Source organism: Triticum urartu, chromosome 2, assembly GCF_003073215.2.
Source record: "Triticum urartu cultivar G1812 chromosome 2, Tu2.1, whole genome shotgun sequence".
In the NCBI taxonomy this organism is placed as follows: Eukaryota; Viridiplantae; Streptophyta; class Magnoliopsida; order Poales; family Poaceae; genus Triticum; species Triticum urartu.
Genome location: NC_053023.1, coordinates 578,507,344 through 578,532,888, shown reverse-complemented (window position 1 = coordinate 578,532,888; position 25,545 = coordinate 578,507,344). Strand labels below are relative to the sequence as shown.

At 48.4% G+C, this 25,545-nt stretch overlaps 4 protein-coding genes across 4 annotated transcripts; 3 read left to right on the top strand and 1 right to left on the bottom strand.

The window, feature by feature from the left end:
- Positions 1 to 9,027: 9,027 nt before the first annotated feature.
- Positions 9,028 to 10,119, top strand: LOC125534180 (septin and tuftelin-interacting protein 1 homolog 1-like). Its single transcript, XM_048697461.1, has one exon. The coding sequence runs from the start codon at positions 9,028 to 9,030 to the stop codon at positions 10,117 to 10,119; it is 1,092 nt and encodes a 363-aa protein (XP_048553418.1).
- A 4,387-nt stretch (positions 10,120 to 14,506) lies between these two features.
- Positions 14,507 to 15,534, top strand: LOC125538898. Its single transcript, XM_048702221.1, has 2 exons — positions 14,507 to 15,170; positions 15,262 to 15,534. Exons 1-2 carry the CDS (start codon positions 14,748 to 14,750, stop codon positions 15,364 to 15,366), a joined length of 528 nt encoding a protein of 175 aa, XP_048558178.1. The 5' UTR covers positions 14,507 to 14,747; the 3' UTR covers positions 15,367 to 15,534.
- Positions 15,535 to 15,682: 148 nt separating this feature from the next.
- Positions 15,683 to 16,239, top strand: LOC125538899. Its single transcript, XM_048702222.1, has one exon. The coding sequence runs from the start codon at positions 15,759 to 15,761 to the stop codon at positions 16,092 to 16,094; it is 336 nt and encodes a 111-aa protein (XP_048558179.1). The 5' UTR covers positions 15,683 to 15,758; the 3' UTR covers positions 16,095 to 16,239.
- A 1,099-nt stretch (positions 16,240 to 17,338) lies between these two features.
- Positions 17,339 to 20,894, bottom strand: LOC125538897 (adenine phosphoribosyltransferase 2-like). The gene is made up of 6 exons (XM_048702220.1): positions 20,532 to 20,894; positions 20,295 to 20,405; positions 19,081 to 19,173; positions 18,712 to 18,861; positions 18,068 to 18,126; positions 17,339 to 17,414 (listed from the first exon to the last, which is right to left on the bottom strand). Exons 1-6 carry the CDS (start codon positions 20,671 to 20,673, stop codon positions 17,358 to 17,360), a joined length of 612 nt encoding a protein of 203 aa, XP_048558177.1. The 5' UTR covers positions 20,674 to 20,894; the 3' UTR covers positions 17,339 to 17,357.
- Between the last annotated feature and the right edge of the window lie 4,651 nt (positions 20,895 to 25,545).

Genomic DNA, 25,545 nt, shown 5'->3' with positions numbered 1-25,545 from the left:
CATTTATTTACTTGTTGGGATACCATTATATTGCCATGTTATCTTAATGCATCTATATACTTGGTAAAGGGTGGAAGGCTCGGCCTCTCGCCTAGTGTTTTGTTCCACTCTTGCCGCCCTAGTTTCCGTCATATCGGTGTTATGTTCCCGGATTTTGTGTTCCTTACGCGGTTGGGTTATAATGGGAACCCCTTGATAGTTCGCCTTGATTAAAGCTTTTCCAGCAATGCCCAACCTTGGTTTTACCATTTGCCACCTAGCCTTTTCCCTTGGGTTTCGTGGACTCAAGGGTCATCTTATTTTAAACCCCCCCCCCGGGCCAGTGCTCCTCTGAGTGTTGGTCCGAACTGAGCTGCCTGCGGGGCCACCTCGGGGCAACTTGAGGGTTGGTTTTACTCGTAGCTAGTCTCATCTGAGTGTGCCCTAAGAACAAGATATGTGCAGCTCCTATCGGGATTTGTCGGCACATTCGGGCGGTGTTGCTGGTCTTGTTTTAACCTGTCGGAAGTGTCTTGAAGAACCGAGGTACCGAGTCTGATCGGAACGTCTCGGGAGGAGGTCTATTCCTTCGTTGACCGTGAGAGCTTGTCATGGGCTAAGTTGGGACTCCCCTGCAGGGATTTGTACTTTCGAAAGACGTGCCCGCGGTTATGGGCAGATGGGAATTTGTTAATGTCCGGTTGTAGATAACTTGAACTTTAACTTAATTAAAATGAATCAACCGTGTGAGTTACCGTGATGGCCTCTTCTCGGCGGAGTCCGGGAAGTGGACACAGTGTTGGAGTAATGTTTGCGCAGGTTGTCCTCTAGTTTCTCGCTCACGCTTTGCCTCCTCTTCTCGCGCTCTTTTGCGAATAAGTTAGCCACCATATATGCTAGTCGCTTGCTGCAGCTCCACATATTTTTACCTTACCCTACCTATTAAGCTTAAATAGTCTTGATCGCGAGGGTGCGAGATTGCTGAGTCCCTGTGGCTCACAGATTACTATTACTCCAGATGCAGGGCCTGATGATTCCGCTCCAGGTGACGCGCTCGAGCTCAAGTGGGAGTTCGACGAGGACTCTCAACGTTACTATGTTTCCTTTCCTGATGATCAGTAGTGGTGCCCTGTTGGGGGTGATCGGGACCGTGTCGCATGTTGGGTTATCTTTTATTTTGGTGCCGTAGTCGGGCCATGAGTGTTTGGGTGATGTAATGTTATTTATGTACTTGATTGACGTGGCGAGTGTAAGCCAACTATGTTATCTCCCCTTTTATTAATTAGATTACATGGGATGTTTGTGAAGATTGCCTAACTTGCGACATATGCCTTCAATGCGATTATGCCTCTAAGTCGTGCCTCGACACGTGGGAGATATAGTCGCATCGAGGGTGTTACATAGCAGTCCACCGCACGAGCTTCCTCGGGATTGAGATGGTTTGTCGCGCTAATGGGTTCTTTCTACATCAACAGAAGTACACCCACGAGTTGCTCGAGCGTACTGGCATGCTTAATTGCAAGCACGTCTCTACGCATGTTGATAAGAAGGCCAAGCTTTCTGCTCATGATGGGTTACCAGCATCGAATGTTCCCTTCTACCGCTCCATTGTCGGTGCACTTCAATACTTGACCTCACCAGGCCAGACTTGTAGTGTGCTGTCCAGCAGGTGTGTCTTCATATGCACTCTCCTCGTGACACTCACTGGAACCTGGTGAAGCAGATTCTGATGCCTCCATATTTTACACATCTTTAGAGCTCATTTGTTGCACATTATCTCTGTATATCAAGTCATGTTCCATTTAGCCAATTATATGTCCATATGCATGATTTCTAGTTTTTGACCTTTTCACCGCGAGCATTGCATAATATTTATTCCTAGTTGGTTTTTATTAGTTTTCTTTGTCTGTGTGTGTCTTGTAGGTGATGCAGACTTCCCAAGTACTTAGCGCAATGAAAGGAGTTCAAACGATGGACATTCAGGACCCAGACTTAACCATTTCAAAGGTGGAAAAGGTCATTTTTCCAAAGTGCCCCCAATCAAGATCTAAAACCAGAAATGGGTCGGCTTCGTTCATACGAATCCAGCGAGCTCAAGAACGTCAAATTATGAGTTCGTATGAAGAAGTGGCGACCGTTTTACTGAAGGGAGGTTGCCGAAGAAATGAGGAGAAAAGATGGCGTTCCATGCGATTGCACGCGTTTGTTTGAGAGCCCATTTGGACTCCACACAGCATCGAAAGTTGCCTCTCGTGGCGGGATTCTTCATGGATTTCGTCCCTGTTTGTTCCCACGACTTCCTTGGCCTTCAAGGGATAATTTGGGAGAGAATTGGGCTCACCTAGAGCCCTTGGATTAAAGGGAAGATGCTACATCAATGGAGGAGGCTATAGGAGAGCTCTTATACAAACACCTCCAACCCTAATTGCCGCCATCAAGCTTCATCATTCATCATTCATCATCCTCATCTCCAAGTCCAGCCACCATCCACCTCAAGAACACCATTGTTGCAACCTTAAAAGGAGACCGGAAGGGAGCCGCACCATGGGGCGCGGCCATGGGCCGCCGCCGCCGCGCAACCATCATACGGCGTTGCCGCCATCATCACCATCATCACCCCTTCTTCCTCCTCCATCACAGTCTCCGTGATGGGTTGTAATAACTCTTGAACCCCTCTATATGTGATGTTATTTGAGTAATTGTTGGCTATGGGTCGGTCGATTAATAAGTGTCTATTTGATATGTGTTGTCTAATTATGTGTGTTGCTTCGTGTTGCATATTTACCTTCGGTAATTTAGTGATGGGGATGTCCTATCCATTGGTGTAGTTGGACACATCCAACTCCCTAGGCCACACATGAAGTATATAGATGGTTGTGCAAACTAGTTGACCTGTGATGTGACACGTGCAGATATGTTGAGGGGAAACACGATTATTCTAGGAGCACAGTTGTCCATAGAACCTAATGCCTTCGTCCAATCCTCAAACCACAAGGACCTTAATATCTTTGTGCTAGCCACCTTAGGTATGGGACACGAAGCAGGATGAATGAGTTATCTCAATATAGCTCGTCTTGGGAGATAATGTTATGTGAGGGGCCGCCCACCAGAAGTAGACCACCGTATCATATAATGCATGTACTGACTTAGTCACAACGTGGCATAGTCATAAAACCCAAACTCTATTCTGCGCTCGTACCGAACGAGGTTGTACCTAGATGACAGCAATCTGATCTGAAACATCACATACTTCTCTTAGATTATTTCTTCTAGTTAGTTTAGTATTTATTTTTCGTTCTCTCTAGTACTTAGTTTAATTCTTGCTTTTTACCATTCCCTTGAAACTTACTTAAATGAGCTATTTCCAAACTCCAGTTTGGGTGTGAGAGCGGTAGTGTTAGTGACAACACAACTATGGGGATTGTGGTGCCATCCTATTCGCTCCTTGTGGGATCGACAAACCTTACTTATCATGAAATTTCCACATAGGCATGTGCACTTCCAGACCATTAGATTATCCGGTACATTTGTGTCACTATGGCTCTCGGACTCACGTTGACGGCATCCTCATCTACCGAAATGGTGGCCTACTTCGATGTTGATTGGGCTGGTTGCCTTGACACTCGGCATTCTACTTCCGGCTATTGTGTCCATCTTGGTCCTTCCCTAATCTCATGGTCGTCCAAGCGACAACCTACAGTATCGCACTCCAGCGAAGAGGCGGAGTACAGAGTTGTGGCCAACGCCATTGCAGAGTGTTCATGGCTATGGCAACTTCTTCAGGAGCTACATCACGATGTCTCTCTGGCTACCATGGTATATTGCGACAATGTATCCACCCTTTACCTCTCCGCTAACCCCGTTCATCGTCGTTGGACGAAGCACATCGAGCTTGATACTCACTTTGTGCATGAACAGGTTGCCCTTGGACGCATCCGAGTTCTTCATGTTCCGACAGCACAGCAGTTTGCCGATGTGATGACTAAGGGACTGCCAACTTCCACCTTCGAGGAGTTTTGGTCCAGTCTTTGTGTCGCTGGCGAGGCTTCGACTGTGCACGCGAGGGGGGTGTTGAGTACGTGATATTACATGTATAGATTGTTTCCTTGTACGCCAAGCCCACCTCATGTTTCCTTGTCTAGAGTGAGGTTGAGTCCCACCTTGTACATCATATATACATGCATATTGCACACGATCAATACATCGTGCATACACTTTGTCCTTGAATAACAGGAACAACACTTGGCCTAGGAAACGTTGTAGGATGAAACTGTATAGGTGGACTGCCGCTGGAATTGCCTCTATGATTCCGTCGTCATCTTCCTGAGAATACTACAATTGATGAAGGCCGATGTGGCTGACAAGAACATCCACACCGTTGTCGTGGTGAGCGCGATGAGCTGGCAAAACAAAGTTCTGCTCTAAGTACGTGGTGCGAGACAGAATAATCCAATAAGATTGTACTCCTTCTGTCCCACAATATAAGTACAAATATGTCGTATATTATGGGATGGAGTGAGTTTTTTTACCTCACTGATCAATAGAGCCAAAAGACCTGGAAGTGTGGACACAGGGCGGAGCCAGTGTGGGGGGGTGGGGGGGTGAGCGCCCCCCTCTCCCCCCAACAAATGGATCGACAGGCATATCCTATAAGGCGCCCGTTGCGTCAGTTACAGGCATTGGTGCAAGCGGGGGGGACCCCCCTCATCCTTCAATACTGCATGGCCGCCCCATTAAAAAGGTATACGCGGGAGTTAGAGCGCTGGTTTTTGGAAGCTAGCTTTCAAGCTTTTTTTTCTAAACTTTTTTCAATTTGGTTTTTCCTTAGGCCGGATTTGGTTCAGTTTTCCTTTCTTTTTCAGGGGAACCTTTTTTTTAATGGCACCGGATTAGATATAAATTGTTTCCATCTTATCTCTAATAGTCATATAGTCATTGTATGTGATGAGCCTAGGTAAATGGATCGCCTTCTAGAGATAAGATGGCAATAATTGTTATCTAATCTGATCCAATCTCTAAATGCCAAATATATATGTAACAATTAAGACCCTGGAATGGCGCGAGCAAACTAGCGTGTTGTACAGACCAACACACGACGACCTACTTGTAGAATATTGGCTGCTTCCCACCCAAGGCATCGCCCTTGTTCGATCCTGCTTCCCAACAGCATAAGGAAGAGGAACCCCCAATCAATTCTTTGTTCTAGGCTTTCCTCTGTTGGGATTAATGTGTATTCTTCGACACCGCGACCACCTTTGGTTGTTGCTTGAGCAACCACTAGTGAATCCTTCGTCTCATTGGTCGATTGCACCGCGCGAAGGTCTCCTTGAGGCATCGATGGTTGGTTGTCGGCCTCGCATGCACATGTCGCAGACTCGCGCATCCATGTGCCCTAGCAGATCTATCAATGATATGCTCTCTTGGAACCCCATGTACAGGGGTCATGGCGAGGCACTCCATCCTCGCCATAGATGGTTTCTTTTTTCTGGTTGAGTCCCACATGTAGGGAAGGGTCAAAATATGATGTGGCGGTGCTCAAGTCAAAACCGCTTTGATGAGTCAAAACTAGGTGGGGGTTGATTCATGGACCGGATGGTTAGTTCGGGGTGTGAGACGACTGGTTTTAAAGTTGATGTATGAATCTTAAACCGAGTGTCAAGTTTAGGATTGTAATATGGACATTTCTTTTGTAAATAGTCAAATGCTATTGACAGTATCTAGCAACACATGTAAATTTAGAAGAGTTGGGGCCTAGGAAGATTTGCCACACATAATAGGATTCTGGCTAAAGGGTACGCCAATAGGGTGACCCTGCTCGCGGACCTCATTACCCTCCCCAACCAGTCCGCCTTCGTGAAATGGCGGTATATCTTGGATGGGGTTTTAGTTCTCCTTGAAGTTCTTCATGAGGTTCGGTCGAAACACCTTAAGGCGGTTTTCCTGAAAATTGATTTTCATAAGGCCTACGACACTGTTAGTTGGCCCTTCCTTCGGGAAGTTTTGCTCCGGAAGGGCTTTGATGATCGTTGGGTCACCCAGATGATGTAGATGGTATCCTGCGGTCGCACTGCCGTGAACATCAATGGAGAGGTTGGGCCTTACTTCCCCACCCTTTGTGGGGTTAGACAAGGCCAAAGCCGCTGGCCACATTCATGGGATTATCCCTCATCTAGCGGGCGGCTCTGGGATCTCCATGCTCCAGTACACCGACGACACCATCATCATGGTCGAGGGCTCGGACACGGACATCGCTAACCTCAAGTTCCTTCTTCTCTGCTTCCAACAAATGTCTGGCCTCAAGATCAACTTTGATAAGAGTAATGTGATGGTTATGGGCTACTCTCCGGCTGTCGCCTTGGACATCGCCAACCGCCTCAATTGTCGCGTCGGCTCCTTTCCCACGACCTACTTGGGAACCCCCATCAGTGACTCTCAGCTCACTGTCGCGAACTTGCGCCCCACAGTGGCCAAGCTTCAAACGCGCATGGAGCCGTGGCAGGGCCGGTGGCTGTCAAAGGCAGCTCGGACGATCCTCATTAACTCCTCCCTCACTAGCCTCCTCCTGTTTCTTATGAGCTTCTATAGCCTCCATGAGACCCTTCACCATGAGATCGCCAAAATTCAATCTCGCTTCTATTGGGCGGGTGACAACAATAAGCAGAAATACCACATGGTTAGCTGGCCGGACATCTGCAAGCCCCGTGAACAGGGAGGCCTTGGTATCATGTGCTCTAAACGCATGAACATCTCCCTCCTCACCCGCTGGCTCTGGCGCATTTCGCAGGGCCACGGTGGTCTCTGGCTTGACATTATCCGGAACAAGTACATGCGCGGACAGCCCCTCGCCTTCTGTCAGAGATCCGGCGGATCCCAGTTTTGGCAATCGGTTGTCCAGCTGCTTCACGTCCTTCGCATTGGCACCTCCATCTCGGTTGGATCGGGTATAGCGACGTTGTTCTGGTTCGACCGGTGGGCGGGAGACTCCCCCTTTGCGACCCGTTTCCCCGACCTCTTCTCCATTGTTGTCGTCCCCCTAATCTCCGTTGAGAGGGCCCTTATTGACTTAGGGCGCCTCGCCTTCCGGAGACCATTTGGGCCTCTGGAAGCCGCCGCGTGGCTGGAGCTGCTCGACTGCATCGCCCTCCACGAACCGGAGTTGGATGCGGGCCCAGACGAGGTTCGGTGGCGTCTTGAGCCTTCGGGACAATTCTCCACCAAGTCCCTCTACTCGGCCATTGCCCCCTCCTCCGTCCCTCCCCCCTTACGGCGGTCTGGTCCATCCGCTTGCCACTGAAAATGATCTTTATGTGGCAATGGATTTGCGGTAGGATGCCGTCTGGGGTGGAGGTCCGCAAACGCAATGGCCCTGGGTCCGGCCTTTGCCCCCTGTGCGGTACCCCCGAAGGCTCGAATCACATCTTCTTCTCCTGTGTCTCAGCTCAATTCTTGTGGAGCTGCTTTAGGGAAACTGTGGGAGGCGATTGGTGCCACACCAACTTCCCCGACCTCTTTGCCGAACTCCAAAACTCCCCTTCCCCTTCTCGCCACATTAGGTGGCTCGAGATTGGGGTTCTTGCGTGGACCCTTTGGACGATTCGCAATAAGCTTGTGATCCAGCTATTCCTCTTCGACGGGCTACTGACACTCTCTTCAAAATGTCTGGTTACTTGCAGCTATGGCGGCCGCTTAGCCGCCCTCAGGACCGCGACGCCATCACCGCCTTCATCGCCGACCTCCGCTCGATGGCCGTCCGTCTATCGCCGCCGCCCCCTCCGCCACCCCCGGAGCCGGATTAGACGCTGTGCCTTGGCCGCGTCCTTTTATTGTTTGTTGTTTTTTCTGGGCTTGTTGAGTTGTGCCCTCAGCAGAACCTTTGTACTCCTCGTTATGTGACTTGGGTGTGTGTGTGTGCGCTGAACTAGTCTATGTTTGTGTGCTCTTGGCGGTTTGCTTTATTTATAAAGCGGGGCGAAAGCCTTTTTCGATAATAGGATAAGACTTTTTTGCACAGCAAGACGTTGGAGCCCGGGTAATTGATGGCGGCGAGGATGCAGCTGCTGGAGGTGGGGGCTTCGGAGAAGATGATTTTCCGCAGGCTGGTTGGCCTGGCGTTGAGTAGATTGCACGAGCACACCGGAGCGAGCTCCACACTGGCACCAGAGAAGAAGTTGACGATCACGAGGGAGCGCTCGTCGACCGCAGCGACCCAACCACCGTCGTGCGAGCCGACGAACCACTTGTTTTCCATCTTGTCTGGGACGCGCACGACAAAGCAGTCATCGGGGCCGCACAGGAGCTTGTTCCCGACGAATCGTCCACGCAGCGGATACACGAGCAGCTGCGGGCTGGCCGGCGGCCGCCGACGCGATGCGGCGGCGCGCCATCCCTTGCAAACGGCCGCGACGTGCACGCGATCGCGCAGGGAGGCAAGCCTTTGGCGGACCATGCCGAGGAGGTCGTCGGGCAGGTTGGACCACGGCGGCGATGGCGACGACTGTGTGCTGCCGGCGGTTGTCGACATGTCGCGCGTCTGTGTCTCTGGATCGACCACGAGTAGTGGCAAGCAGAGGTTGGAAGTTTGGGTGTGTCTAGGGCACATTTAGATGTGCTCTAGTTATTGCACATCTAAGTAGGTGAATCAAGCATAAAAAAAAAGAAAGAAAGAAAATATTAACACGAATCTCAATGTAAGACCAATGACATATGACTTAAATGTGCAATACTTTAGGCACAAATGTGTTTTAGCAAAACTGCGGAAGTTTTTATCGGCAACTTATGGGAGAGTTAGAAAGGGAAACGTGCTCAAACTCAAAGGCTCGTCTTCAGGACGGAATCGAATTAAAATTGGAAAATTAGCGTCTCGCGCTGGCCTCAAACTCAAAGGCTCGTCTCCAGGACGGAATCGAATTAGCGGCCCCTAATATAATCAGGCGTACGTATACCATATGTACGCAACTCTCACAGGCCTCAGCCGATCGAGCGAACAGCACGCCGGCGAATCGAGTCCCAGTAGCTAGCGACGGTGTTTGCTCTCGTCGCATGGCAACCATGGCGCTACTGCAACCCAGCTTCAACGGGGCGCTGCTCGACAAGGACGACGACGACGACTCCGCGGGCAGCTACAAGTGCACCAATGCGGCGGTGGCCAAGATGATGCGGCTATGGAACTACAAGGACGGCTCCGGACTTGGCGCACAAGGCCAAGGCATCATCGTCCCAATACAACCCGCCGTGCGTCGTCGTCGCAGGGCCGGCATCGGCCACCGCGACAAGCCTTACGACAACGGCCTGCAGGTTGCGCCGCCGCTGTCGCCGGTGGAAGACGACTTAGACGAGTGCCGTGAGTGGGAGGCTGTCGCAGGAGCCCTGCGGCTGGAACGAGAGTGCCACGAGAAGACTCTGACGCTGCTGCGTGAGATGAAGCTTCAAGGGGACAGCAGCGTGGAGACGGCGGACGCGCTGGCGGCCATCGTCAAGTCCGGGGAGGTGCTCCAGGGGAAGCGCGCGCTAGGGGCGTGGAAGGCCGCGTTGCCCCCATCCACCGTGCGCTACATCGTCGACAAGGTTCTCTCGCCGAGGCTCGCCGTGGAAGCGCAACAGTGGCGCCCGTCGTGGGACCCGGAGTGCGACGATTGGCTACGCCCCTGGATCCCTCTGATCGGCCACCTGCCGGAGGGCCTCTACGACGTCGTGGAGAGCAAGATCAGCAGCGCCGGCCACGACATCGTCCGGCCGTGGAAAGACTACTTCGACCCGGCGCACTGGGAACTCTTCGCCAGGCGCCACGTCCTGCCTGAGCTGACACGGCTGATGCGGGAGCTGAGGATGACGCCCCCAAAGCAGACGGACAGCTCGTTGCACATGGCGATGCTGTGGGCGCCGCTCCTGCACGCCGAAGACGTGCTATCGATCTTGGAAGAAACGGAGTTCTTCGACAAATGGGAGAGCGCGCTGCGCCACTGGCTGCAATCCGCGAAGCCGTCGTACGGGGAGGCCGTCGCATGGTGCACCGGCTGGAAGAAGCTCTTCACCCCGGAGCTGCTCGCCGACGAGCACGTGCTCGCGCGTCTGGACGCCGGCGCTGCCATGGTGGATCAAGAAACGCAAGACCTCGACAGCCTTCTTGGGTATAGTTGGTAGTCTACGTTCCACACACAGATTGCTTGTAAGGTGGTATAGCCACTCACGATTAGTAATGTAATGGTGATCATGCATCTATAATACCATCTTTACTGTAACTGTGTGACTTCTCGTGGTAGAATAATTGTTTCCTCTCAACTCAAGTTATGTTTTTGAGCAGAGGTTCCCTCAGTTACTAAACAGGAGGGGAAATCATGGAGACCGGCTGCAAACAGTCCGTACTTATAGGATTTATTGTCCAAGAAATGTTGGTGAACGTCCATGCTGATCTGAAATAACAGGCCAAGAAACATAGTACTACTCTCTCGGATCGAAAATAAGTGTCATTTTTTTAGTTCAAATTAGGGAGTACTAGATTTTCATAGGTTTTTTTTTGTTTGCGAAAATGATTCCAATCTATTATCAAAGTTCATCACAAATACAAAACACCTTAAATATAATAAAAATTACATGGAGATTCCGAGATTTTCATAGATGTTGTTATAGTTGGTCATCTTTGTTTTGTTCAAAGGCAAAAGTATCCCTCAGACTGTTGACATATTCCATCCTCCGCATGGAAAACGCAAAAATTTAGAGTTCACATGTTCCTACGTTGTCTATTGTACATGTATAAGACTAGGGTTTTATATTTATATCATTGTATGTTCTCTCTTCCTTTTGCATATTTGTATATATTGGGAGATAAGTAGAAGCCGGTCCATCCTATACCTATATATGTACATCATGCACACAATCAATGAATTATTGATGCATGCAATCCTTTCTTTTCAATTAAGGTGGTATCAGTTTAGCACGCCGATTCCTTTCCTCGCTTCGGCCTTTCCCTGCCGCCGCCACCCCTACAGCCGCCGCCGCCGCCGTTGTCCTCCTATTCTTCCGCAGCCGCCGCACCTCTCCCTTGCCGCCGCTGCCTCCCACCCCTCTTCTGTAGCCGCCACCACCAACACTAGCTGCCGCTCCCACAAACCCTAACCCGAGCCGCCGCTACACCAAACCCTACCCATGCCACCGCACCATGGACTCCCCCCACTCCACCTTCTTCGGTAACTCCAGTCCCTTCGTCGGACCCGAGCCCTCCGCCGCCGACGTCCACAACCTCGACATCCCAACCCGCGTCCCCATCAAACTGGATCAATCCAACTCTTCGTACTACGCGTGGAAGACCTACTTCAACCTTGTCTTCCGCGAGAGTACTACCTCCTCGAGCACATCGACGGCTTCGTCGGCAGTGCCGTCATGGCAGGCGACCCGGAGTAGTCTGCTATTGAGGCCACCCTCATCCGCTGGTTCTACCTCACCGTCTCGGCAGACATCTTCCACACGGTCGTCTCCGAGGATGATGACGCTTGTGTCGTGTGGACCAAGATCAACGCCCTCTTCACCGACAACAAGCTCCAACGCCTCGTCTTTTTGTAGCAAGAATTTTTTGGCCCCCTTAAAGCTCCAGGTCCTGATGGTTTTCCTACAAGATTTTTTTCAGCGGAATTGGTGACTGCTCAAAGAGGATATTATTCGTGCCGTTAAACAGTTTTTCATCATGGGTATAATGCCGGATGGGGTAAATGATACAGTTATGCTCCTATAGCCCTTGAATGTATGCATTTTTTTAGCATGCTTAAGGACAGTCCGGGAAAATTTGTGCTTATAAATTGGATTTAGCCAAAGCGTATGACCAGGTGGATTGTCACTTTCTGAAAAGAATGATGGGTGCTTTGGGCTTTGATATAGTTTGGATAAAATTGATTATGGCATGTGTCACATCTGTCAAAGTTTCTGTGCGCTTTAATGGTCAACTTTTGGAGTCGTTCTCCCCTTTATGTTTGTACCTATTCTTGCTGGTGGCGGAGGCTCTTTCTTTGTTGCTTCGGGATACATGTGCTAGAGGAGCTCTCCAAGATTTCAAGGTGAATAGGCATGCTCTGGGTATATCTCATCTTTTATTTGCCAATGATTTCCTTATGTTTTCAAGGGGTCCATTGATCAAGCGTTGATGATTAGAAATATTCTTTCAACTTTTAAGAAGGGGACTGGGCAATTATTGAGTACAGATAAATGCTATATTATGTTCGGGAAGAAGTGTAGCATGGAAAATCAAGTGTCTACCATGGTAATCTTGAATATTACTGCTGAAGGTTTTGAGGATAAATTTCTTGGGCTTTCGGTGTCTAAAGGTAGAATGAGACGGGTAAATTTCAATCTACTAAAGAAAAAGCTCTCAAAATTTTATCATATTGGATTTAAGAATATGTCTCTAGTGGGGCAAAGGAAACTTTGATCAAATAAGTTCTTCAAACTCTTCTAATTTATGCCATGGGTATCTTCAAGTTCCCGACATCGCTTTGCAAGGAGCTATCCCAGATTATAAGGAATTTTTGGTGGGGTGACGAGGATGATAGGAGGAAAACCCACCAGTTGGCTTGGGACAAATTGACTAGGCCTAAAGGTGAGGGAGGTATGGGTTTCCGCCATCTCAGATGATTTAACCAAGCTCTTCTCACTAAGCAGGCTTGGAGATTGGTGGTTAACCCTGAGTCCTTATGCGCAAAGATGATGAAGGGTCCTTATGCCAAAGATGATGAAGGCGAAATATTATCCCCAGGGGTATATCCTTGACACTGGTTTTCCACAATCGGCTTCGCTCCCTTGACAAGGTATTCTGCATGGTTTGGACCTGTTTTCCCACAATCGGCTTCGCTCCCTTGGCAAGGTATTCTGCATGGTTTGGACCTACTGAAATCTGGTGTTATTTGGAGAGTATGTAATGGGGTCTAATATTAATATTTGAAGAGATAATTGGCTACCAAGAATCACTGGCCTTAAAGTTACTGCAAAAAATAACAGGACCATCATCAGATGGGTGTCTCACTTGATTTTGAGGGAACCGAGGAGATGGCATGAGAGTTTGGTTAGGCACTTATTTTATCCACATGATGCAGGGGAGATATTAAGTTTACGTCTTCAGCGATCAGGAGAAGGTGATTTTATAGCTTGGCACTTTGAGAAGAATGATTTATGCTCGGTTAAAATCGCATATATGCTTCTGCTTAATCTAAAGGGGCGTAAAGAAGACGAAGGGCAATATAATGGCACTGTGTTGGGGAAGACGAAGGTTTGGGATATTATTTGGAATCCGGATTTTTGTGTGGCGTGTCGCTACGAATAGTTTGGCCGTCCAGGTAAACAAAGTCTTGCACCACCAAGCACTCTCAGTACATGCTTTATTTGTGGAGTGGAAGATGAAAGTACGTTTCATGCACTAGTCAGGTGCCCTAAGGCATATGCGTTGCGTATGGCCATTAGGGACATATGAGATCTACCTGGGGAGGAGGTTTTCAAGCATTCGGGGTCTGATTGGTTTCTTATTCTTTTGGACCAATTGAGTGTTACTCTGCTTGACCAAATTATATTCATTTTCTGAGAGCCAGACATTTGAGAAATGACTTCATATTTGGTACGGTGAAGGAACTTGTCTCGGCCTCTGCTAATTTTGTGGAGAGTTATTGGTCGTCATTTGTCGCAAATTCACTCCTGTCAAGAGGTGGACTCGAAAAATAAAGGTAAAGGTTCGTTGTCTGGATTAAAACTTGGTCCTAATCCTTTGGAAACTCAGGTATTATGGCAATTCCCTCCTTCTGATTATATTAAGATCAATGTTGATGCAAGCTTTGTGAAGAGCATTAGCGCTGCAAGTGTGGGCATGGTGGCCAGTGACTCTTCGGGGAAGGTCTTGGGCTTTGTAAAAGTGTGGACGAGGCGGAACTCCGAGCATGTCTTGCTAGTCTATATATAGATATCACTTTTCACAATCCTATAATTTTGAAGATTGACTATACTTTTGTGGTTGCGTCCCTTGCAAATGAAATAGCTGACAGGTCCTCACTGGCCGATTTGAAAAAGGAATCAAGGAGTTTATCAAAGCTTATAAATAATTTTAAATATGCTAATGTTGTGGCCCATACGATTGCGAAGTTTAGCTTCAATAATACTTTCTTCGGTCCTTTTTACTCTGCATATTAGAATTCTCTGAAGTCAAACTTCATAAAGTTTGGCCGTATTTATATAAAAAAATATCAACATCTGCCATGTTAAAGTTATACGATATGAAACTTTAAGTCATGACACATCTATTGATATTGATTTCAGATTGTGAATGTTGGTATTTTCTTCTATAAAGTTGGTCAAACTTTACGAGGCTTGACTTCAGTCAAATCTTATATGCGAACTAAAAAGGACCGGAAGGAGTAGATGGGATGGTATTCTTGTTAATGATGCTCCGCCCTATGTGGTCAATTTTATAATGAATGATCGTAATAACATTTTAATTCATTGACATTTTAATTAATCAACATTTTAAAATCTCTCTTAAAAAAACACTTTGTCGCAAAAGAAAAACAAATGACAAGCTTTGGCGTACACGTCAGCTTTGGTGCACGCAGTTCGAGACCCCACTCATCAGTGCCACGAACCCTCGAGATCCCAACGGTCGAGTGCCCGCCTAGACACCGCAACGGTTACTTCCACCGATCTGCTCCATTTCCCACCCCTTTCCCTCCCTTCCTCCGATCACCACGCTCTCCATTCCCTCTGCTCCCTCTCAATTCCAAGCACTTGTCCAGCCTTAAGCCAAGATGAACAGCGCAGCAGAGACAGACGCCGGCGGCGACAACGGCAACCCGGGCGCCGCGGTGCTGGTGGTGGAGCGCGTGGTGACGGTGGAGTACCTGGAGCAGTCCATGTCGCGGGGCCTCCTCGGCAAGTTCCCCGACTCCTCCGCCTACGACTTCGACTACTGCCAGAGCGGCATCTGGTCCCCGGTCAACAAGATCCCCAGCGAGTCGCCGGCCTCCGGCTCCAGAGACTTCCTCATCGCCAAGCTGAAGCGCCGGGCGCGGGCCGGGAGCAGGCTCAAGGACGCTGCCGTCGGTGGCGGCAGCAGGTCGAGATGGCGGCGCCGGCGGCTGCGGCGGGACGGCTCTTTCCTCGACCTCCACGACACCGGCAGGGCGAAGCTGGACTTATCGCCGCCGCTGCCGTCGCCTGCCCCCACCAAGGTAGTTCCCTGCACATGAACCCCTCCAAGCTTAAGCTAGCTCCCCGAATCGGCCTTGGGTTACGAGGTTTCTGTTGGCTTGGGTTGTTCAGGAGGGGTGGAGGAGGGTGCTCACGGCGGCCATCAGGAAGTTCAAGGCGCGCCACCGCCGCTCCCGGCCGGCTCCCCTGCTCCAGATGATGCTGCCAATGCTCTGAAGTCTGAATCCGCCGACCGATCGATCGATCGCGCCCGCGACTTCTTGTTCTTCTCTTTGATTATTGGTGAGTTCGAGCGTGCTGTACAACAGATTAGATGGTCAGATCGATGGTTTGTAAGTTGCCTGTCATGTACTGTAACTATCACCAGTTAAGTTTCTCCATTCAGTTTACGTCCTACTTTTCCGTCAGTTTGTTTCGGTTTGCAACCCATCTGACACGGTTCCTGATGGAATCGTAACGAACCTGAACTCTGACACGAAATCCACCCTGCAATTCCGTTATAATCTCCCTGTGGGAATCGCAACAAAAACAAACGCGCCGGATCAACAACACCCGACAAAATCGACTTTCAAGTTCGGCCCGAACCCAAGAGTCCCGGAGCTCTGAAGATGGCTTCCAAGATCGCCGCCACGGCGGCGAAGGTGCCAGCGAAGGCGAAGGGGCAGTGCATCTGCTCGCCCACCGACCATCCTGGCTCCTTCCGGTGCCGCCTCCACCGCGCCAGCGGTATGCCCAGGTCGGTCTCGTGCCAGCAGTTCGGCGACCCCCACACGGCGAGCTCCCCGCTGCTCTGCTCCGGCCACATGCCGAGGTCGGCATCGCAGCAGCAGTTCACGACTCCTTCCGGCTCCGGCATTTTGAGATCGGCGTCCCAGCAGCAGCTCCCGCGCACCGCAGGTGTGCCAAGATCGGCATCGTGGCAAGATTTTGCTCAGAAGAACTGATCAAACCTCCTGAACCAGGCTGTTCTTTTTTCATAGCTTAAGTTCAGAAACTACCTATGTAACTTTTTTTTAGAATTTTTTCCCTTGTTTGAAGCGCTAGATAGTTGCAACTAGAGCTGCAATCTTAGGGCGATATAATTTTAGAGACAATAATGTTCAAAAAAAATTAGAGACAATGGGATAAACTAATGCGGAGATACACAAAAAATTCTCATAAAAAGAACCTGGACAGCAGGATGGTTCTTTTCTTTGCAGCTAACAGTGGTGATTCCCGACAGAAATAGCTACAAGCTCTCATCAAATACTCCACTACTGGAAAACTAGTGCTAGGAAGACTACATCTCATCTATCTCACCCTCTCCACCAAGACACTTAGCAATAGCAGCTGCCCCTGACAGTGTACTGCAGAGTTATCAATACACATCCACCATGCGCTCTTGCAAAGGAATGAAGCTGTGATCCTTTTTCTGAAGAAGATAAAAGGCCAGAATTAGTACTCAGAACCTCTGGATTATTAGACTAAACGGCACATGCTCTCCTGTTTCAGAAAAAGGCGGATGTGGATTGTGGAGAATAGCTTAATGCGGAAGTTCTACACGAAGTAACTAAGCGTCTATCTATAATTGATGCCTAGTGAGGTTGTCATCTGTCTTTACTTAAGAACGGTTACTCAACAAATTACACATTTTACAAAATGGATAGTGTCGATATAGGATAGCATCACCCCTGGATAGTATCATTTACTCCTCAATTTGTAATAGTGTATTTGTACAAGAACATGAGTTAGTTAATTGATAACCTAGCCGTGTTGTATAATATGTTGAAAAAACATGAGTGAATTCCAGTTTTTACCCCTAAGTTTAACATTCTTGATGCTAATTACCCCATTTAAGAGAATTTCATCCATTATACCCTATTTAACATAAGTGTTGCCACAAATTACCCTTTTCTATTTTTTGTGAGTGTTCTGATTGGTGGGCCCCGATTACCAGGTCCACATGGCGTGCCACATCGTCGGTTTTTTCCTTGGCGATTTTTCTACAGGCTGAACCGATTCACTTAAATGGGGTAATTTGTGGCAACACTTTTGTTAAATGGGGTATAATGAATGAAATTCTCTTAAATGGGGCAATTAGCGTCAAGGATGTTAAACTTAGGGGTAAAAACTGGAATTCACTCAAAAACATTAACAAAAACTACTGGGGGATATTTCAACCATGAAACTATGAACACTTCACACTTGCCTGATCAATCATCATCATTTCACTTTTTGGACTCCACCAGTATGTAAACTGGCTTTCCATCGAGCTTGTAGAAATCCTGCAGAATATATGAAGTTAATAAATTTGAAAAGGCAGCTGGGTCACGCCTCTCTTGGAAATATGTGCTTTCCATGTATTAAATACATTTGCTAGATTTAAAATGAAGCTATACAATATATTTACGTAGTCAGTTTATTAAAAAAGTTTGAATAATGTGTATATTCTTGATGCGATGATATGAAAAGCTACCATTGTTGGGGGGTATGTAGTGTTTCTACTAGTGGAATATTTTACAAACACAAGTTTGCACTTTTGCTCACAATCCCTGATATGTTCAATTTACAGCAAGTATGTTCAAAGAGGAGAACCTATAAGCCTAAGTTGATGTGTCCATGTAAGTAAAATAGAGATGTCCTGCAGTGTGCAAATTAGGATTCTTCTAGATAATGTACTCCCTCCGTTCCTAAATACAAGTCTTTTTAGAGATTCTAATATGGGCTACATACCAAGCAAGATGAGTGAATCTACACTCTAACGTATGTCTATATACATCCGAATGTAGTCCAAACATGCAACACTTGTAGTAGTAACTTTGTTCGTTGCTTATTTTGTTCATTGTTTTCTCATTTATATCTGTCCTATTCACATAATGCAACACTCGTAGTAGTAACTTTTTAGCTATAGGGTTGTTTCACCTTAGCCCTTGCGTACCTTAAACTTAGGGAGTCCGATGAGGCATGCACACTCAACAACGTCAGCTGCGGCGTGTTCTGGAATGCAAATAATTGCATCAATCATGGAAATATTAGTCAAAAGACATTCTCATGTTGTTAGCTCATGATATATTCATATGATTGAGCGAGACATGTAATTAGAACTCCTCGTCTCTCTGTGGCGTGGACGCTTCATACTTATCTACAAAGTTTCCTCTTGGTAGCATGGAAAGATTGAAATTATGCGTCCAGTCGCATCAAGCCACACCTTTATGCAATTAGCTAGTAGCTACCCCCCATATATAGGGCTTATCTTTCAAACAGGAATTTGTCACGCTCACGGGAAAACTTTGCTTCTTGTCAAGAAAACATGATGGTCCTCTACTCTACATGTTGTCACTTATCACTAAGTTGTTGAGATGCTTAAGTGGCTACATTGCATGATACTCAATGTGTCTTTTTTGGCAAGGCTATGAGAGATTATTCCATATCAGCATCACACATCCTTTGACTTACTTATCCCTCTTCGATTTATTTACTGCACTACTGCTAGAGTCCTAGTGTAGCAGAAGCTCCAAATTGAGCCTTGTATTAAAGGATTATTCACATTTCATGTAGTGAGAACAAGAGGGAGGGGCTCACCAAGAAGTTTTATGGCTGCAGAAAGTGTCCCGCCCGTTGCAACCAGATCATCCACGACCACCACACGGTCGCCGGGCTCGACGGCTCCAACATGCATCTCCAAGCAATCCGTCCCATACTCGAGCGTATAATTCTCGGAAATCACCGCACCTTCATTAGTTGTTTGTATAGCAAAATTAGCACATTTTGGAAACTACTAGTGGTAACGATTTGTTTGTTTCCTTAATATGGTAACAACATTTGATGAAGCTATTCTGAATGAATGAAACTTTTCAGAAATCGACATGGTTAATGTGCTCAGAGATTCAGTATGCATTGGTACTCCTCGCAGCACATCATTTGATACCAACACCTATGGAATTATATTACCTGGGAGTTTGCCGGGTTTGCGCAGCGGTATGAATTTGGCCCCGATGGCCAACGCGATCGCGGGGCCAAATATGAATCCTCTTGCTTCAATGCCTAGTAGCAGCAACATGAAATATAGTGAGACGTACAGGTCAGGGAAGCATACAGAATTACAGATACTGCAGGGATAACCACGAAATACATGCAGCCGGCGGCCATCATTCATTCTTCGCCGTATATACAGCATGGCTAGGGTACGTGTACGTAATCACGTCACGGTGGCATTAGGTGCTGACATAAGCCAGGCGCAGCAAACAGCGGAGTTAACCAGATCGCTGTGCTCTTGTACCAGCAGGGGTACCGAACCACGCCAGCAAGCGTACGCGCGAACGCGAGGACCGGCGGGACGACACCGCATGTGCGCGATCGACCTCGGCCGTCCGATGAGGTGACCACGGTCCCCGCGCGATCTCCCCCCAATCGCCCGCCGGCTACATGCACGCCCCCTGTGACCCGGGCATTCAACGCGTACAGGTACAGGCGATGCCGCTGGCCCGGCCCGGTCACCGCGGGCCGTACAAGTGGCGCGCCGGGGCCGGCCGGCGCGCGCTGGCGTTCGTTCGTTCGGCTGCCGGGACCATCGTGGTCGTAGTACCACCATGCGACGACAGCGCGAGGGCGCATCCCACATGCGTGCAGAGACTATTCCGGTTGAATTGGCTGGCTTGCATCCATGGATGACTCTTCTTCCTCCTCTTCTTCTTCCCAGCGTGGCGGCATTGGCCCCTGGTTTAATTGCTCTGCTCTCTGGGGTCTGGACCAGACCGGACGATGAACTGATGAGGAAGACGCGTACGTGTGTGTGCGTATCAATACTGTTGCTACCTAGTACTGCAGCTACTGTTCTGTTACCTGAAAATAAGAGTTACTCCTACGAGTACACACAGTAATGTGGTGCGGTGGTGATGACCTGATCGCCGGCAGAGCGGAGCGGGGGAGACAAAGGGGGCAGGAATTATCTGGCCCAAAGACACGGCTAGTAGCAGCAGGCCGGCGCCCGGCGGCGGTATATTCCACAGCACCGGCGCACCGGGCCAACGGCGCGCTCTCAGCGGCATTAAAGAAAGACGCACGGGCCGGCACCAGAGCGCACGCGCGTGCGTGGACGGCACATGGCTCCTGCCTGCACTGCATGATTGACTAGAGAGCGGATAAGGGTGGAGTAATTTCTTTACCTGCGACGGCCGCGATGCCCATGCCGCGGTAGCGCTCCACGAACAAGTCCACGGCGTCCTTGAACACGCCCGGCCGCAGCAGCAGCGCCGTGATGTCGTTGAACATGATCCCTGCGCGCGCGGCACCAACGACCGGCCGACCAGACGAGAGCACGTCAGACAGGAACACAGGAGGGTTATGGTTAGTTAGTACTACTCCTAGTAGCAATGGTTTCGCACGGGGATGGACGGACGGACCTGGCTTGGGGAAGTGCGGGACGACGCGGATGGCGTCGGAAATGCCCTGGAGCCGCGGGTCGGCGGCGCCCTTCTTGGCCGGCGCCTGCGCCTCCGCCACCTTGCCGCCGCCCTCGCTGCCGCTGGTGCCCTGCTCCCCCATGCCCGTGACGCCGACGCTCGATGCTTGCTTTGCTTTGCTTCGTCGTTTGATCTTCCTTCCTCTGAGTAGTGAGTAGTGGTGGCTAGGGAGAAAGGTGTGCGCGTGTGTGTATAAATAAACACGAGCAGAGGAGACGGGCGGAGGCGCCGGGTGGACGTAGCCGGGAGGGAGGCAGTGTGAGAGCGTAGGGAGGGGTAGTTTTTATTATCCTTGGAAACCAGCCGGTATGCAGGACCACCTGTGCCGTGTTTGCGTAGAGAAGGAGGGCTCGGCTCGGCGCTCGCTCACCGGACAGTGGCCAACCTCTCCCCGGTTCATGAATGGTGACTCGGTGGGGCGTTGGCCGTTCCAGCCACGGGAGGGGAGATCACTCTCCCAGCACAAGTTTTACCACTTCGCTTCGAGGACCGCCAGCGGCTGCTGATCGAGACGTGTTTCACCTCTTTACTGCGTCCGGTTCGTATTCTTTTTTTATAGTTTTTATTACACGGCACGCGCTTTCCTTTGTCTTTGCGCATCGAAGTAAATTGCAGAAAACCACCTTTCTTCTTCTCTTTCATTGTTGGCTCAACCAGCGATTGACTGGATCTCATTGTTCCATTGTTTCTGATATGATATAGCCCACGGTTCATGCCGAGTGATGACCGACAAGATTTCTAGTTGCGGTTTCTGCGGTTGACAAAGCAAAACTGAAAACAGTTAAAAATATGTAGAAACTAAACTATTTCCAAATTTTGTGATTTTTTTCAAAGATGCAATTAAGGATGTAGTAGACGCGTGTTTATCAAACAATGATGTATACTAAACATGTGATCGACTAAAAAATGCGGACAAAAAGCTCGGTAAACACTAAACGGATCATATGCGAACATATTCCATGCACCAGTCCAATTTATGCACCGGTTGCACCCCTTCTAGTTGAGCCATTGGTTGTGAACCCGAGGGAGAGGATCAAGCCAAAAGATGAGTTGCTCGCATGTTTGCAAAGTAGTCCTTCTATTTCCGCAATCCTTTGTCTGTTTTTTAAAATGAAACTTAATATGAAGGGCATCTCTTAGTAAATTTAATGAAGCACTATTGCAATTTTTGTAAATGTTTCGTCGATGCTTTTACGTTTTTTAACACATATCCCATATTGGGCTTGTCTCGAACGTCTCGTCAAAACAAAAATGCTGGTCAAACCAGATTCAAATCCGAGCATGTGGTTCAAAAATATAAGAATCTTGTTGTGTTTGGAGATGGAAATAAAAACATGGATTTGATTATGGGATAGGGCAAACTGTGGAATGTGGGTTGATTATCATAAAGTATGAGCATGTTCACAAACATGCCAACGATCCATCTTGTGTCCCTCAGATTTGTATCCAACGGTCCCAAAAACTTGGTGCACAGGTTCTTCCGTTTCACTAGATTACTATTGATGGAACATGTCCATTATATATAGTTCAAGTCCTAGACTTGACCTGGATGGTTGTATTTTTCTGCATTTATTTTAGGCTTCCGGTGCTATTTCTTCAACGGTATGGCATACCCCTCAACTACGAGGCGTCTATAGAGACTACATCAATCCCAAGATTTGTCGATTCATTATCTCAAAGGTGTTCATATGGATAGGGCATGCAAGTGATCATACAGATGTGTGTGTGTGTGTGTGTGTGTGTGTGTGTGTGTGTGTGTGTGTGTGTTCGGAAGGGTCTGTGTATGCACTATATGTTTTTTTCAAATACACTAAAGGAATCACATAACAATATTGTCCATACGTTTTTTTTTCTTATCGATGCTTTTTAGGGTGTAGCAGACCTACTTTTGTTGAATCTTTTTTACTCAAACACATGCAAAAAAAAAATCCACGGGTCAGAAAATTCTGTCAATTGCGCGGTAGAATATGGTATCTTTATACACGCTTCGCCTCACCTAGATGCCACGATCAAGGGAAACCCGGACACCATCATCATCAGAGTTCCCTCGCCTCCACCGACCGCTCCGCGTAGCGGGACGGAAAGGAACCCCGAGATCTTGTCCCGCGTCCATCCAATAGTCTAGTTTGTTTCAATTACAGTATTTGCTTGTCCATGGATTTGGCTTCGACGACGGCGATGGCGGTGGAGAATATGGTTCCTCCTAATCTTCCTCTGATGCGATGTCTCTCCCTCTCTCTCTGATGTTGGTATTGGATCTGAGAGGCAGTGTCTACATTGTTTGGATTCTTTCAGATTTAGGCGAACACTTTGTGTGTATTAGTCGTGGCGTCGGGGTGGTGATGCGGAGTCCCAAACGTGGCATCGAGCATGGCTCACAACGTGTGGTGTGTGGCTCGGGTGGATCTTCCTGGATTTGATTGGTTTTGGCTTCTGGTCGATCTGTCTGGATTCGACCAATACTCGTAGTATTTTGAGTATTTGAAGGCCCTCTTCGACGTTTTTTCCTCCAAGGCAGGGATTTGATATGTAGACCGTGGCCGTCGACTCCTTGTGATCTACATCGATGACTTTTCGGCTGAGCGGTTTCTATAAACTCCTGGGTTGAAACAGTGGCCTAAGGCGACAATGAGCTTTACTCATGGCGTGCCGTCAACGAATGCAGGAGGAAGAAGACTTCGGGACCCTTAAGGATTTGGATATATTTTTCTTTTTGTAAGAGTGTGTTTGAAGACATATTATACTTAATATATGGTCTTAGTCCTTTCCAAAAAAGAAAAGAAATGTTAGAAGTTGGTGTTGTGTGTTTCTCTGTAATAAGCGCGAAGAAGGAAGAGTGAGAGATCCGTAAAAATAAACAAACGACGTGGGGCTCAACTTGGTTGCAACAATTTCATTAGACGTCGGAGGGTAAGACCTGCCTGCCGCCGCTAGAAGACCTAGTTGTCCGTAGCTTCTCCAACCTTCTTGCCACCGGGCATCGCCGACTGCGATGGACAGGATATGTCCACATGGGAGTTTGATGCGGCGGGTTTTGGCCAACTGTGACGGTGCTTCTGGACTGTGGTGCCAACCGTGACGTTGCATGTGTTGATGGCATCCGAGGGTCCCTAGAGACTTTGTCCCAGATGGTGATGAGCTGGATGTCTAGCCAATGGCGGAGCTGGAGGTATTCCTGGGTATTCTCTGGAATACCAAAGAATTTTGTGCAAAAAAAAATTACTACATATATCAATATACGATGTAGACTTACTTGGCCCAGCCAATGGCCCAATGCCCAGCCCAAACACAGCAACGCAATGACGCGGGGCGCCAGACATGAGCGACCGGGTGTCTGGTCTCGCGCGTGAGTAGCAGACCGAAATCGAATCCCCTTTCCCCTTCCCCTAACCTAGCGCTAGCTGAGGCTCCGGCGGCGGCAGTGAGCGATTCTGGTCCGGCGGCCGGCCTTCTCCTCTCGCCTCTCCCTCAGTTCCTCCCCTCCACTCCGGTCATCTCCCTCCCCTCCCCAGCTCCCCTCTCCTCCGTCCGGCCCTCTCCTCCGCGGCTCCGCCAAGCGCCAGAACGGCAGGCTGCCAGTCCGCCTCCAGCTTCCCCAGCGCGGCGGCTGCCAGCATCGCCCTCCGTCCAGCAGCAGCAGGCAGCAGGTCCGGCGACAGCGTCGTCCAGCAGCAGCAGGCAGCAGGTCCAGCCTCGGTTCCTCACTTCCTCTGTTTCTTTCCCTCTGTTTCTAACAAATCTGTAGTTTATTCAGTGAGTGCTTGTAAATTTAAATATAGTAAACTAAAATTGCAATAACTTCCTTTACTATGTGATTCGTTTCTTGTTTACTATGAAAATTGAAGTGTTTGTCCCATGTACATTAGGCCATGCCACATTGTCCCTGTCACTGATTTCTATTTTGTTTATGTGATTGTCATGCAGATGAAGAAGAAGGGTGTTACCATATTTGAAATGTGGGACAAATCTTCAAAGACAAGGAAAATAACTCCTACATCCACACCAACTTCTCTTTCCGTTGAGGTCGAGAGCAATCTGCAGCTAGCACTAGTGCAAAGACATGACGAAGCTCCACAACCGGAGAGGGAGACAACTCCAATTGTAGAAGATGATGAAGCGGTCGATGAAGATGATGAATCAATGCCCCAATTTGAAGCAGATTTGGCAGCTCTGGAACGTGATCCCGGCAAGCGACTTCCCATATCTTCATACCATGCCAATGACCAAGATAGAGTTAGAAGGAGATACATTGACTTGGGTGCTTGTCAACCAAAGGATCATAAGTTTGAGATCAGAGATTTTAGTGGACATCCCCGTCGCTTTTGCCCTACTTGGTTTAAGGATTATAAGTGGCGTATAGTGTGCAAGAAGATGCTGCTTTCTGTTTTGTTTGCTACTTGTTCAAGGATAAAACAAAAAGTCCCGGAGGAGATGCATTCGTGAATGGTGGGTTTAATAATTGGAACTTGAAAGCTAGATTGAAGAGGCATATTGGTGCTGTTAGTAGTGCTCACGCTGAAGCTCAAGAAAAGTATGATATGTTCACTACACCTACAACATCAATTAGGGAGTCCATTGCTTCAAACACCACACAGTACAAGGTTCTATATAAGCTCCGTGTGACATGGACACTCAAGTGTTTAAGATTCCTATTGCACCAAGGTTTGGCATTTAGAGGACATGATGAAAGTGATGACTCAATAAATAAAGGAAATTTCCTTGAGCTTTTAAATTGGCTAGCAGGAAACTTTGAAGAGGTTGATAGGGTGGTTCTAAAGAATGCTCCACAAAATTGTAAGATGACTTGCCATGATATACAACAAGAGTTGATCAAATGTTGTGCCCAGCTGACTACTAAACTAGTCATTGAAGATCTTGATGGTGGGCATTTTGCAGTACTTGCAGATGAGTCTAGTGATATGTACCAGAATGAACAACTAGCTGTTTGCTTGCG

What these genes read in the sequence shown, in the direction of transcription:
- LOC125534180 (XM_048697461.1), top strand. Translation starts at nt 9,028, where the DNA reads ATGGCGCTACTGCAACCCAGCTTCAACGGGGCGCTGCTCGACAAGGAC.
- LOC125538898 (XM_048702221.1), top strand. Translation starts at nt 14,748, where the DNA reads ATGAACAGCGCAGCAGAGACAGACGCCGGCGGCGACAACGGCAACCCG. An exon ending in CGTCGCCTGCCCCCACCAAG is followed by an intron (nt 15,171 to 15,261) that starts GTAGTTCCCTGC and finishes TGGGTTGTTCAG; the next exon opens with GAGGGGTGGAGGAGGGTGCT.
- LOC125538899 (XM_048702222.1), top strand. Translation starts at nt 15,759, where the DNA reads ATGGCTTCCAAGATCGCCGCCACGGCGGCGAAGGTGCCAGCGAAGGCG.
- LOC125538897 (XM_048702220.1), bottom strand. Translation starts at nt 20,673, where the DNA reads ATGGGGGAGCAGGGCACCAGCGGCAGCGAGGGCGGCGGCAAGGTGGCG. An exon ending in CCCGCACTTCCCCAAGCCAG is followed by an intron (nt 20,406 to 20,531) that starts GTCCGTCCGTCC and finishes CCGCGCGCGCAG; the next exon opens with GGATCATGTTCAACGACATC. An exon ending in TCGGACTCCCTAAGTTTAAG is followed by an intron (nt 17,415 to 18,067) that starts GTACGCAAGGGC and finishes TATATTCTGCAG; the next exon opens with GATTTCTACAAGCTCGATGG.